Raw genomic sequence first — 14,909 nt, 5'->3', positions numbered from 1 at the left:
TTCTCCAACTCACATCTTGATTTACTAAAGACCTACATTCATTTGTCATATGAGCGAAATCCTGTTTTATTTTATTATTATTAATTTTAAAGATTTTATTTATTTGTCAGAGAGAGGGGGTACACAAGGAGAGGGAGCAGCAGGCAGAGGGAGAAGCAGGCTCCCCGCTGAGCGAAGATCCTGATGTGGGACTCGATCCTAGAACTCTGGAATCATGACCTGAGCCAAAGCAGATGCTTAGCTGACTGAGCCACCCAAACATCCCTAAAATCTTATTTTAGTAAATAGTTTTTAATATGTGAAAGATCTTTTTTTAATTGAAATATGATCAACATACAGTGTTATAGTAGTTTCGGGTGTACAATGTAATGATTCAACAGTTCTGTAGGTTATTTAGTGTTCATAACGGTAAGTGTACTCTTAATAATAAATAGCATTTAATCTAGGATTCTTTTAACAAAACTTTCATGTCATAGTAGATGCTTAAAAGATGCTACCTAGGACATAGTAGATGCTTAAGACATTGCTTTTGTTAGCCAGAGTTCAATTTTATTAAATGATAAAACTTATATATAAAAGACTTATTCCTAAGCCCCCACAGGTACAGCATCTGCCTTGTCTAATGAAAGCATTAGGTTTGGATTCTGTATTTTTGCCATCTGTTGTGATTGCCTGCTAGGATCTTAGTGGGATGGGTATGGGTTGGACCAAAGCAGTTTGAAAACCATGGGAGATAATATGGGGATAACATGAGAGGTTGGGATTTAAGAATACAGGAAAATGGTGATGAATAGGAGTGAGGTAAGAAAGGAGAGGAAAAGGAAGATGGAAAACATGTTAAGGCAGCCTACTGACAAAAATCCTAGTGAGCTGCCTGTTGGGGCTATTGTGTAAAGAATGGGAAATGTGGTAGGGTTGGTTTTGGCTGCAAATCTCAGGAAAACCTAATACCTGCTTAAAAACAAGAGCAGAGTTTTTCTTTCTCAGGTAAAAGAAATTCAGAAGAGCTGGGCAGTGGGGGACCCAGGTGGTAGCTCCCTGTCACTGTGGTTCCAGCTTCCCATCTTCTTGCTCTGGCATCGTATCAGTCACCTGTTATTACAGATATGCCACATAACAAATAGCTCTAAAAATGTGATAACTTCAAAGAAGCGCTTATTTTTCACTCACGGGATGTGGCTCTGCTGAACTTGGCTGGGACCAGCTGGGCTTGGCCTGATTCCAGGTTGTAGGTTGGGTTCAGAATTGTTCCATGTGTCTCCTCATCATGGGACCAGCAGCTACTGCGCCATATTCTTCTCAAGGCAGATGGCAAAAGCAAGAAAGCAAGCCAAACCACACAAGCATATTTAAAGCTTCTGTTTGTGTCATGGCTCCTAACATGTCATTGTCCAAAACAAGTTCAGACCATGCCCAGAGTCAGTGGAGCAGAGAGGTGTACTCCTGTCATATAATCATAGCAACAACAGGAAGGAAAGGAAGGATTATAAGAAAATAAAACAATCTGCCATGGCCATCCTAGCATACTGCCTCAGGGCCCAGTTAGGCCCCCTGACCTCCAGCCATTATTCTTACATTCCAGCTAAGTGGGAAAAAAGGCAAGGAAGAAAATGACCTTGCCCTTAAACATATTTTCTAGAAATTACACATATTACTTTCTCTTACATATTAGCCTTCCACACTAAAAGAATATAGTCTTAATTCCAGGTATTTATTTACCCAACCTTAAACTGGGGGGTCTGTTATAAGGACGAAGAGGAGACCAGATACTGGGATTGATGACTGGTATTCTTTGCCACAGGAAATTTGCATAACTTGTGGGGGAAAACAGGAAGGGGTATTTACAGGTATAGCAAGGTATCAGCAGTTAGCCTTCTAGATGTTACTGCTTCCAATTATTTTTCACTCTCTATGATCCTTAGACTTAAAGAAGGCACACAGAAGGACCTCAAGAAATTGCTGCTTAATTATTTTTGCTGTTTTAAACTACTCTGAAAAATTCACTTTTAACGATATACCTACCACCTTTATTAATTTTACAGTATAATTTGAGACTGGGTAGCTAACACAGATATACTCTGACTCCCTGCCCTGTATAAAAGGCTGTCTCCAATATGACATATCTTGTATGTAACTTGTTACACAGTTTCTTAGGAAGGAGTTTTGCATATTACACTTAAAAATTGCAGTAGACGCTTTGTAGACTAAAATTGTTCAGCAGTGTTGGGGTACTTTATACTTCTTGGGTTTTTTATTCAATTTGAAAAAAAAAAAGTTAAACTCTTCATTTTGAAATAATCTCACACTTCAGATTGCCAAGTAGTACAGAGAATTCCCTTAGACCCTCTACCCATACTTCCTCCATTATTTAGAGTCTTATCATTTAAGTGATTTTGTTCCAGCATATTTAGGATCAACAGATTTTGGCAATAAAAGATATTTAATATTAATTCATATGTAGTAGCATCAGCCTTATTCAAAACTTGGCTGGTAATAAGTTTAGTTATCTTTTAGCCATCTGCCTCGTTTGATACCATAGAGTCTTCAAGTGACTGTCAAGAAAGGCATTCAGCACCCTAGCACTTTTTTCTTAAAGAACGGGAGAGTTCTCCTTTTTTATTTTATTTTTTAATTTAAATCCAATTAATTAACATATAGTGTATTATTAGTTTCAGAGATAGGGTTCAGTGAGTTCTTCCTTTTTATTTGGAAGTGTCAAACCCATGGAAATGTTGAAAGAATACCAGTGAATAACCTGCACACCTTCCCCTAGATTTAGTTTATTTACTAATTTAGTTACTAGATTAGTAGTTGACATTGTTTTACTGAACTCTTTGGAAATAAATTGCAGACATCACATTTCACCCCTAAATATTCTGTAGTGTTATCTCCAAAGACCAAAAAAAAAAAGCTTCTAAAGTTTTCCTAATCAACAACAATGCCATTATTCTATTATGAAATTTAACCTTGGGACGTCTGGGTGGCTAAGTTAGTTAAGCCTCTCACTCTTGATTTCAGCTCAGGTCATGAACTCAGGGTCAAGAGGTAGAGCCCTCTCAGGCTCCATGCTGGGTGTGGACCCTGCTTGGGATTCTCTCTCTCCCCCTTTGCCCAACCCCCACATCTCCCCCACCCCTGCTCCTGTACATGCACTCTCTCTTTAAAAAAAAAAAAAAAAAAGAGGGGCACCTGGGTGGCTCAGTGGGTTAAGCCTCTTCCTTCTGCCTAGGTCATGATCTCAGGGTTATGGGATCGAGCCCCACATCAGGCTCTCTGCTCAGCAGGGAGCCTGCTTCCCCCTCTCTTTCTTGCTGCCTCACTGCCTACTTATGCTCTCTCTCTGTCAAACAAATAAAATCTTAAAAAAAAAAAAGAAAACAAATTTAACCTTAATATAATGCTATCATCTAGTAATATGCAGTCTGTATTCAGATTTCTCCACTTGTTTATTACAACTCATTTTTAAAAATTTAGTATCCAGTCAAGGTTATGCCTTGCATTTGGCTGTCATGTCCTTTAATTTAAAAGCTCCTAGCCTTATTTTCTCTTAAAGACATGGTTTTTGAAGAGTCCAGGCTAGTTGTCTTACAGAATGTCCCACACTGTGGATGTCATTACTGTTTTAATAAAGTACTTCTGAGATTCCTGATGAACCCACTCTCAATTCTCAAGATGGCAGATTTCTTTCCAGACCAGATATTCCTTACTGTTAAGTCCATTTTTAGGGTCATACTGTGATTGGAGCTGATGAAATTATTTATCGGTAGGAACTAGTACAACCAACTGTCACCTCCTGGGAGTGAAAAATCCCTTATACCCAAGCGATAGGAACCCACCCGCTCCTCTCCTCCCTCCAGATTCCTGTCTCTTCTCTAGCTCTGTGTTGTTTTTTTCTTTTCTTTTCTTTTTTTTTTTAAGATTTTATTTATTTATTTGACAGAGAGAGTTCACAAGTAGGCAGAGAGGCAGCAGAGAGAGGGGGAAGCAGGCTCCCTGCTGAGCAGAGAGCCCGATGCAGGGCTCGATCCCAGGGCCCTGAAATCATGACCTGAACCGAATGCAGAGGCTTAAACCACTGAGCCACCCAGGTGCCCTGTGTTGTTTTTTTCTAGCAGTTTTTACTACCTGACATGATTTATTTGTGTATGTACTTACTGGTTGCCTTTCCTCGATAGAGTACAGGCGGTTTGTCTTGTTTACTGCTGTGTCCCCAGTGCCTAGAAGAATGTGCTGTCTGAATTGATGAGTGAATATGTGAACTAGTTTGGGTCAGTCTGGAAATACTTCGGGGATATAGTTTGAATTATCACCACCAGAGAGTTGATTCTGGCCTTTACTTACAGGTGTTGGCCCTGCTTCTGTGATGGTTGGAAATCTGGTTGCTGGAAAACGCATAGCGCAAGCTGCAGGAAGAGATCTTGGGCAAATTGAAGAGAATGACTTAGTGAGGAAGGTAAGAGCTCGGATGTGTTGATTTTCATAAGCAAGTCAAGGACCGAACTTCTACTTCTGGAAGTAGATGGGAAACGCATTATCCAACTTTTCCGAAGTTACTGACCCTGATTCTTTTTTCTGCTTTATGACTTTAGCACCAGTTTCTGGCAGAGATTTTACAGTGGAGAGCCCAGGCAACTCCTGACCATGTACTCTTCATGCTGTTAAATGCCAAGGTACTGAAAATCCAATTGTACATATCTAATCAGATGAACATTATGGGAGGATCTTAGGCACTCTCAATCCCTTTCATCAGAAAATTTCCATTGTCAACTCTGAGGGCAGAGTTACTGCTTTCTCCATGTTTTGACAGATGAGGATAGATTGTGCAATCACTTCAAGGTTGAAAGGAGACCTCCTGGAGTGTTATCTAATGCTAGCTCTCCTCCCGTTACAGTCCTGTTGCCTTTATTCAATCTGATAGGAACAAAGGGGCCAACGGTGCAATTCCATAGACCTGCACATGTGTAGAACGCATTATGGCATGCATGTCATTTTTTACCCAGCCTGACTTTAATTCTTGGACTTCCACCAGGAAGAAAATGACTTTAGATAAATACTTATTTTTTAACATTTTATTTACTATTTATTTGAGAGAGAGAGCACGAGAGAACATAAGCAGGGGGAGTGGCAGAAGGAGGGAAGGAGGGCGAAGCAGAATCCCCGCTGAACAAGGAGTCCGGGACTCGATCCCAGGACCCCGAGGTCATGACCTGAAATGAAGGCAAGACACTTAATGGACTGAGCCACCCAGGTGCCCAATAGATAAATATTTTTTGAAACAAAGTTATTTTTACTATATACTTAAATGATTTATTGCTAACCCATAAAAAACAGATTGAAAATTATTCAAACCTTATTAAGTGGTACTTCCTAATGGATGGTTCTATCAGAATATAATATTTTTTTAAGTTAGGCGTTTTGTGGGCATATGCTGGGATTTGCTTTAATGGCTGAATCAGAGGCTAAAAGTATTGTGACGATGGCGTGTAACAGTATTTCCCGCCATCAGGTAGAGGACTGTAGGGCCTATTGAAATTTCCTGGGCCACCCAACCTGTCCCCTTCTGCCCAGTGCCCCCAATTCTGATGTATTTTATTCAAACACACCTTTGAGAGTTTTGTTTTTTTTTTTTTAAGATTTTATTTGACAGAGATCACAAGTAGGCAGGCAGAGAGAGAGGAGGAAGCAGGCTCCCTGCTGAGCAGAGAGCCTGATGTGGGGCTCGATTCCAGGACCCTGGGATCATGACCTGAGCTGAAGGCAGAGGCTTTAACCCACTTAGCCACCCAGGCACCCCCACCTTTGAGAGTTTATGTAGTAATAGAACTTCATGAGAGGAGTATGCTGTGCCTTTTAGTGGAAAGTCATTAAAATCTAAAGAACCATTGTTATCCAATAGAAAACTTTTTGACTTCCTTGTACCTCTAAATGAAGTGGGTTTCTCTCCAAGCCTGTGGATTCATTAGGGTCCTTCCATTTCAGTAAGAAGTTGTCAGTCCAGCTTACTTCCCTATTCCACTTCCAGGCGGGGCTATAGTTAAAGCTATAGCCCTGTGAAGTCTGTACCCCAGGTATTTGTTAGAAGGCATACATTTAAATTTGCTTCTTGGTTAGAGAAATAATATATGTGTTGACTCAAAGACATTTAGTCCATTTATTCTTCTGCATATTCTAGTATTTTACCTTGGATTAGCCCAGACGGTCAGAAAGCTTAGTGACCATATCACATTGTTCCCTCATGCCTGGGGGTCGGAGGGGGAATGAAAGATTTATTTATTTATTTGAGAGAGAAAGAATGCAGGGGGTGGGGGAGCAAAGGAAGAGGGAGAGAGAGAATCTTAAGTAGGTACCACACCCAGTGTGGAGCCCAATGTGGGGCTCATCATGACCCTGGGATCATAACCTGAGCTGAAACCCAGAGTCAGACACTTAACTGTGCCATTCAGGCACCCTGTCAAAAATTGTTTTTGGTTTTTTTTTTTTTAAGATTTAGTTTACTGCCGTACCATGGACCAAAAGGAGGAATATTGTAAGATACAAGAAATGGCCTTACGGATTAACCCTGACTTTAGCCAAAGGGATATCCACTTTAGTGTTATAACCTTATTGTCCAACAATAGACAATTGACTAAGTAAATCATGGGATATAAACTTATAGCATGAAATACTATACAGCCATTCAAAAGAGTATTATAGAATATTTGATTATGCAGAAAATATTCATAATGTGTAAGTGGTAAAAAATAGCATGTTAGACTTCAGTAAAATAATCTACTACCTAGGAGCACCTGTGTGGCTCAGTTGGTTAAGCATCTGACTCTTGATTTTGGCTCAGATCATGATTTCAGGGTCGTGAGATCAAGCCCTACGCTGGCCTCCAGGCTTGCTGCAGAGTCTACTTGAGATTCTCTCTCTCTCTCCCCTACCCCTCCCATTTGTGCTCGTTCACTTGCTCTCTCTTTTTGAGATAAATAAATAAACCTTTAAAAAATAGTAACAATAATCGAGTACCTACTAGACCCTGTTCTGGGTGCTGTATATTTCACAGTTCATTTTAAGATTGAGAAAACTGAGGCCCAGAGACATAAAATTACTTGCCTGAGAACTAGTAAGTGGTAGGACTAGGAAATCAGCTCTTTCATTTGAATCCAAAGCTGACTTCTGAGCCCACGTTCTTTACCAGTGCAATACACAGCTTCAGGCAGATAGTAAAATTTGGTAATTTTTTTAATGTCGCATGTGAATTTATATAATATATACTCAATTTTTAAAAGCCAGGAAAATACACAGCAAAACGTTGATAGTGGTTACATCTGAATTATATTTTACTTGTCTCTATTTTCCATATTGAACATGTACTATTTTATATTAATGAAACTTAAAAGTTATTTTTAAAATAGCTCAGTAAAACTTGTTTTTCTTTTGAGACTTTTTGAGTTATAGAATTGCAATAATTAAGATAGGGTGGTATTCGCACAATAGTCAGAGAATAATTCGGTTTTATTTAGTGAAGTTGGAGATAGGCATATGCGGTGACCCCACAATTCCATCTCTAGGTCTGCCCTCCACCGAAACTCATGTGTTTATGCATGAGGGTACATATACAAGAATGCTATTGTCCATCAGCAGCAGAATGGATGAATAAATTGTTTTGTGTTTATACAGTTAAATACTACACAGCAGCAAATATGAGAACTACACCCGGGCACTGCAGCAGAGGTGACTGTTAATGTTGAGAGAAAGAAGCAAAACACAGAAATTTATACCATACGGTTACATTTCTATAAAATCAAACCTTTCATGGGTGGTAACATTATGAAGAGAAGGAAATCAGTGATTAAGATTAAAAACTCAAAATAGCGGTTATGTGGGGCACCTGGGTGGCTCAGTGGGTTAAAGCCTCTGCCTTTGGCTCAGGTCATGATCCCAGGGTTCTGGGATTGAGCCCCGCATTGGGCTCTCTGCTCAGCGGGAAGCCTGCTTCCCTCTCTCTCTCTGCCTGCCTCTCTGCCTGATGGTGGTCTCTGTCTGTCAAATAAATAAATAAAATCTATAAAAAAAAATAGCGGTTATGTACGGAGGAAAGGAAAGGGTGAGAGTAGACCGGGGTGCAGGGACCCCTAAGGGTGCTTTTGTGCTGCTGGCGGTGGTGTTTTTCATGCCATGCTGGTTCTTATGCTGATGCTTGCTTTGTGATTTTTCTGTTATGTAATACATTCATATTTTATGTGCTTTTCATATTTGTGTGGTTTATCTTACACACAAAAGGGTTTCAAAAAGCCCAGCTCAGTGAAACTTGGATTGACATTCAGGAATTGATGAAGACCTCAAGGAGAAATTATTCTCAGGATCAGGATAGTTGGCTGTCTTCTGATATGCTAATCTTTATTATCAGCTAGTGGACTCTGATTTGGTATTACTGTTTTGTTTACATCTTTGCTGTTGGAATACTCAGAGCCAAATTCGTGTGACGCACAGAAAATGCACGCAAAGCCCATGGCCACACGGCCTGCAGTGACTGTCCTGACCTCACTCCCACCCTCATTCTACTTTTATTTCCTTTATTTTCCTTCCACTCTTACTTCCTCGTTTAAATAAAAAACTCCAATGTATTTTTGAAGCTGTCTTAAACAGGAAAGACTATAGATACATTGTTTGATTTAAGTTAATGTTGCTAGGGCGCCTGGGTGGCTCAGTGGGTTAAGCCTCTGCCTTCGGCTCAGGTCATGATCTCAGGGTCCTGGGATCGAGGCCCACATCGGGCTCTCTGCTCAGCGGGGAGCCTGCTTTCTCCTCTCTCTCTCTATGCCTTCCTCTCTGCATACTTGTGATCTCTCTCTCTGTTTCAAATAAATAAAATCTTTAAAAAAAAAAAAAAAGTTAATGTTGCTATTCCCTGAATACCTTCAGGCATTGAAAAAGAAAAGGACTACCACATGTCTTTCAGTACTAGGGGAATTTTTGCTGGAATTGATAGCTTGCTACAGAGAATCTACCAAGGCAGCAGCCTTTCCAGTATAACGTGGAATTGGCTTGTACTTGTCACTGTTTCATTTCCTGAATTTTGACCCTTTTACACTTTCTTCTCTTTAAAGGGAACTACTGTGTGCACAGCCAGTTGCCTTCAGCTTCATAAGCGAGCAGAGAGGATTGCGTCAGTTCTTGGTGATAAGGGGCATCTAAATGCAGGAGACAACGTGGTGTTGCTCTATCCACCTGGTAGGTATTGTGTTGGTAAACTAGACTCAAGCTCCATTATGAGACTATAGAGTATGAGAGGACAGGAAGTAAGAGCCGCCATCTTTGCCCATGTAGGCTATGCAGCTCCCAGCTCTGGGAGTCCCAGGCACCCAGGCTAAGATAGCAACCAAGCTTCACGTCCTGGAGTTGAGCAGTGCCATGGCTCTGCTGGGACTGTTTCTGTTGTGTTTTCTCTTGTATTACCCCTGTCTAGCATAGTTCCTGGCACTATGGTAAATATCAAATGACTAAGACTTGCTGACTTTTTGGAAACCCTCAAAAGAGGTACTTTGTTTCTAGGAGTGTTCAGGAATAGGACCATTTCACCCAGTTCCTAAAGAATATTGTGTGTGAACTCTTTTGACTTCGCATTTTTTATATCCTGATTGATGTGTAGTCTTCATTATTGATTTTATTTTCCGTGCTCTCATTTAATTTAAAAATGTTCTCTTCACAGTAAGAGGGACTCAGAATTCTTTGATGACAGTTTGGTGTAAATATTCAAAATGTTAAGTGAAATAGTTGAGTTGTTCATTTTTTTATTCTGTCACACTACCCACGCATACCTCTGGCTTTCTCTGATCTCTTATCCCCCTTAGTTCATTTTGTTCTGTTTTATTTACACTGATACTAAGATTCCTTAAAAGGTCATCTGGTAAAAGAATCCCTCCTGTGGTGTTCCTGTGAGAGTGTCTTCCATCCACCAGTGAATGACCTGGTGGTAGACCAGAGCACTTCCGGAGAAGGCCGCTCTCCATGTCCTGACGGGGAGAGTCTCCATCAAATTGAGTCATACTTTGCCTCCCTAAAATTTGTACCTACAGGTGAAGGGACATCTCAGTAGTCTAACTGCTTGTCACACAGCAGGCTTCTAAATATTTTTTTTAAACCTCAGGTGTTCCTCGTCCCACCTTTCCCCTTTCTTTTATTTCCTAAGCTATGAGACCTAATTTCTGCAGTTATTTCTACTAAGTATCAAGTAATGATCTCAGAATACCTTCCCTGGGTGTCTTTCAAGAGTTTTCTTTACTTCTGACTTCCTTTCTTGTTATTTATTCTTGGCTTCTCTTTATTTTTTAAAGTTGTTTTATATGCTTCCTTCTTTACGTTCAAGCTCTTCTTGATTTAAAAAACTTCTTTGGTTATTATCTATGTTAAATTATGATCTCAATAAACTGTCTGGCACATGATTTAATAAACTGGCTTTAGAAGATCTGCCATTTAGTTTCTCAGTGATAGTGGTCAGCTAAGTGAGTCTGTCTTGCAGGCATCGAGTTAATAGCCGCATTCTATGGTTGCCTGTATGCGGGGTGCATACCTGTCACTGTCCGACCTCCTCATGCTCAGAACCTTACAGCCACCTTGCCCACTGTCCGCATGATTGTTGATGTAAGTACCGAGTATATCTTGCCTTGTCCTCATCTCATAAAACCCAGAGTCAGACAACTCCAGATCCTTACTAAATTTCCAGTTTTGTTGAGTCAGGAAGTGAAATCTGTCCCCTGAAAGCCACCTTCTTTTCACTTACCTGACTAAAATGACTAGCATTTTTCAGTGAAGGAATGTGGGAAAGTGATTATTGGGAAGGTACAGAATTGTGTTTTTATCATGAACACTAAGGAGGTGAGGCTGACATTAGTAATTCTCTATAAAACTTTTTGTTGTTGTTTTATCTCCCTTCTTAAAAAATGTTCTTATTTTTTCTGCACAGTAGCCAAGGTAATTTTATATGCCAAACTGAATTCTCCGCAGTGTTGGTCATTTTTATTTGGGTTAGTTTTATAAATTCACTTGGTATAGCACTAAAAGGTATCCAGATCTTGCCCTGGAAGTAATGGAAGTTTCTAGAGGATATGAGAATTGAAGGAAGTAACATAAATCTGTATTGCATTGTATCCTAATTCATGTTACAACAAAGAGGCAGAATTCTATCTTGTGTAACATTGTTCTCTAAGGACTGCTATTCTGTCAGCAACTAGAGCCTGGGGTATAAAAGCCATGTTCACCATAGATGATTTTATCACAAAGTTCAGTTCAGCAAAATGCCCTCTTTACAGTCTGCAAAGTAGGCCAGAGCAGCAGGGAGGGGAGTCTCCTTCTGTTGATGGTTTAAGGGGAAGTTGATCGCTTCGTGTTTCCATGTGTAGGTGTGAGGGAGAGCTTAGTTTTTTTGACAGTTCTGCATCCCTCAAATTCAGGATATGTTCTGGGTCTAGTAAATTTCTCCATTCACTAGGCTGTGGCAAACACTAACTCCTACAGCAGTGATCCTCTGACTCCTCCCATTCCCTGAGCAATAAAAAAATCCACGTTTTTACTTTATCATGGTCTTCATGAAATCAAGGGATGTGGGCATCCACACTGTTAAAAACAATAACTTGTGTTGTGAACAGGTCCATTCTTCTGAGATAAGTCAGTGTTACACAGTCCCAGAAGGACGAATGGAGGGGACACACCAGCATCCATTGTACTATTGTGTGTTCTTTAAACAATAAATACTATCCTGCCAGTATGGTATGCTTTTAGTCCAGTATGAGTTGCTTTTAGCAGCAGCCAGAGCCTGTGGGGCCACATGGGGATAAGTGTCCTGGTGCTTATTTCTGTCCATTTGTTTTCTAGGTCAGCAAAGCAGCCTGTGTCCTCACCACACAGACCCTAATGAGGTTGCTGAGGTCCCGAGAGGCGGCAGCAGCTGTGGATGTGAAAACCTGGCCGACCATCATTGACACAGGTAAAAGGGAGATTTCTCCAGAGCTCTTGAAGGAGCAAGAACATTCATGCCCCAAGCTCTCTAGATTCTCATGCCAAAGATGTTTATACAGCTCTTAGGTTGCAACACATTCCACCTACTGAGACAGAGGCAGAACCTCCTGTCCATTCACTTGTGTTACTGAAGGACTGGGTACTGCATCAGCCACATCCAAAGATGCAGATCACAGGCTGCTAAGAGCTCTTAAAACCAAAAATGTCTTGCTCTTACTCCTGACATCCTCAAACAATGGTTAGGTTTTTATGCAGAATATAACCGTGTGCACATAAGGCCATGTAAAAGCTTGACACACTCTGATCCTTGACTTCCAGATATGATCTAGTTAAAGCAGCACTCAATAGGAGTCAGAAGACCTAGTTCTAGTTCAAGCTCAAGTACTTATTTTTTATATAATCTTCTCTGAGATTACCCTTCTCTCAAATGTTACCTACCTTTACCTGACTCAGATACTTTTTGAGAATATCAAGTACAGCATAATAGCAAGGTACTTTAAAAACCATAAAGTAGGGGCACCAGGGTGGCCCAGTGGGTTAAGCCTCTGCCTTCAGCTCAGGTCATGATCTCGGTCCTGGGATCGAGCCCCGCATCAGGCTCTGTGCTCAGCAGCGAGCCTGCTTCCCTCTCTCTCTCTCTCTGCCTGCCTCTCTGCCTGCTTATGATCTCTCTCTCTCAGTGTCAAATAAATAAATAAAATCTTAAAAAAAAAAAACTCCATAAAGGACATTCATTTAAGTGGTATCCATGCTAAAAAAGCATGGGGGAGAAGACGTGGGGATACCTGGTGAATGGTGGTAGAGGAACGGGAGTGGGTTTTAGAATCAGGTAGACGATGTTTAAATCCTGATACTCTGTTCCTCTCCGTGTATCCCTACTAACTGGGGCAAAACTGTCCATAAAGTGGGAGTTGCAATAACCACCTCATGGAGCTGTAAAGATTACATGACATAAAGCACCTTGCACATGATCATAATAATAAAATCTTTTATCAAGCCCTCGCTATGTGCCAGTCATCTAATGTATATTGCCCAATTTTATCCTCACACCAACCCTATTAGATAGGTGTGAGTTTTGTCCTCATTTTACAGATAGGAAAACTGAGGTATAGAAAGGCTAAATAAGGAGCAGAATTAAAATTCAAACCCAGTCGATTTGTCTACATTCCCAGTCTCATAACCATTCATGTGCTTTCTCCCTGTTTTCAGTAAGTACCACATGGTGTCTGTCCAACTCAGGAACATTTATGTGGGTTTAAATTCAGGGATGGTAGGTATTTGTGGTGGTTTTGTGCCAGGTGCGGAGCTAGATGTTTTTATGTTTGTTGCTTAAGTACAGAAGCACAGTTCTGTATAACACAAATGGATTGTGTTGGTGTTAATGATGCAGGTAGATCTACTGTGGTTATTAGACTCAGTCACATTTCAGGAAGACCTGAACTGTGGGCTGTGATAAAGACAACAGAAAGGTTTCTTTTGGGACATGAGTGGCCCTCCCCTATACAAAACCAGGTTGAAAGTGATAGATAAAGTCTTTGGTTTGACCAGAGATGGGTGCCCAACAATATAGAGACTTAAAAGTCAGAGTCAGAGTTGTTTCTCGATCCAGGAAGCCACAGGAGTTTTTGTTTATTTGTTTGTTTGTTTGTTTAAAGCTTTTATTTATTTATTTATTTATTTGACAGAGAGAGCAAGATCACAAGTAGGCAGAGAGGCAGAGAGAGAGGGGGAAGCAGGCTCGCCGCTGAGCAGAGAGCCCAATGCAGGGCTCAATCCCAGGACCCTGAGATCATGACTCATTGAGCCACCCAGGCGCCCCGACATCCTTGGTTTTGACACACTTCACTTACAAAGCAAATATGGGAGGAAAGGAGAGGTATATAAACCAGCAAAGGAAAATAATCCCTAATTCAAGGTTTTCCATCTTAAAAATCTAACATATTATCTTGAAGAAAAACAACTTTTAAAGCTGTCCATGTCTAATATTGCATTTACTAAACTGTAAATAATGAACCTTAACTTGGAACCAGCATGATAACAACTAAGGCTTTTTCAAGCTTTTTGAGTTGTTTGAAAAGTGCTTTACATGAATTAACTCTCTAACAATCCTGTGAGGGTAGGTATTATTCCCATTTTATAGATAAGGAAACAGACACAAAGAGACACAAAGAGGTACTTCGATGGTAAATGGCTGAGCAGGATTTGAACACCAGCGATCTGCTTCCTTAGTTTATGTCTTCTACTATTGTGTTACATTACCTCTCACCAACCTTCTAGAAAATACATTTGCCTGATGTAGATTTGCTTTGTTTATATTACCCACTAGTGTCCTCAACCCCAACCCACTTCCCTGGAGTGACATTACGTGAGCTGTTTGGTTAAATAGGAGAAGCCTAAGCTTCGCAAATCCCAGGAGCTCTATTTGTCCATGGCAAAGCCATAGAAAACCAGTTGAAGAGCCATGATTTTTGTGTTCCAGTTTGTCTGATTGACATCAGGTTTTTTTGTTTTCATTGCAGATGATTTACCCAGGAAAAGGTTACCTCAGCTGTATAAACCGCCCACTCCTGAGATGTTGGCGTATCTTGATTTTAGTGTCTCCACAACGGGCATGCTGACAGGAGTGAAGGTAGAGTGGGCTGGAGATATTGACTGTCTCTGGATGCTGGTAAAATGCCAGCTCTGCAAAAAATAGAGATGACCACTGCCCCAGGGACTTGAGATGTGGACGCCAGCTGCTTGTACCAGAGACTAGTAGGCAGGGGATCAGAGGTCCCTGCTATATTTAAATAAAAGCATTGGCTCTTCTGGAATAAGTTATCCCAAGGAATGTTTGTTATGAAGTGTTCTGAACCTGGCCTAGAAGCTACTAGATAATAATTGAGTCACAGTTAAAGCCAGTAAGAAAC

The 14,909-nt window shown here is 40.6% G+C and overlaps 1 protein-coding gene across 3 annotated transcripts in view; it reads left to right on the top strand.

Annotated features, from left to right (window-relative positions):
* DIP2B (disco interacting protein 2 homolog B) overlaps window positions 1-14,909 on the top strand; it is a 234,832-nt gene that overhangs the window by 202,539 nt on the left and 17,384 nt on the right. For all 3 annotated transcript variants that reach the window (XM_047740190.1, XM_047740189.1, XM_047740192.1), the window contains exons 24-29: window positions 4,344-4,453; window positions 4,590-4,670; window positions 9,093-9,216; window positions 10,505-10,626; window positions 11,857-11,968; window positions 14,520-14,629. In XM_047740190.1, the coding sequence (XP_047596146.1) occupies window positions 4,344-4,453; window positions 4,590-4,670; window positions 9,093-9,216; window positions 10,505-10,626; window positions 11,857-11,968; window positions 14,520-14,629 (659 nt within the window). The remainder of the gene's footprint in view (window positions 1-4,343; window positions 4,454-4,589; window positions 4,671-9,092; window positions 9,217-10,504; window positions 10,627-11,856; window positions 11,969-14,519; window positions 14,630-14,909) is intronic.

This window comes from Lutra lutra, chromosome 8 (genome assembly GCF_902655055.1).
Source record: "Lutra lutra chromosome 8, mLutLut1.2, whole genome shotgun sequence".
Classification (NCBI taxonomy): Eukaryota; Metazoa; Chordata; class Mammalia; order Carnivora; family Mustelidae; genus Lutra; species Lutra lutra.
This window is presented reverse-complemented; position numbering and strand designations above follow the sequence as displayed.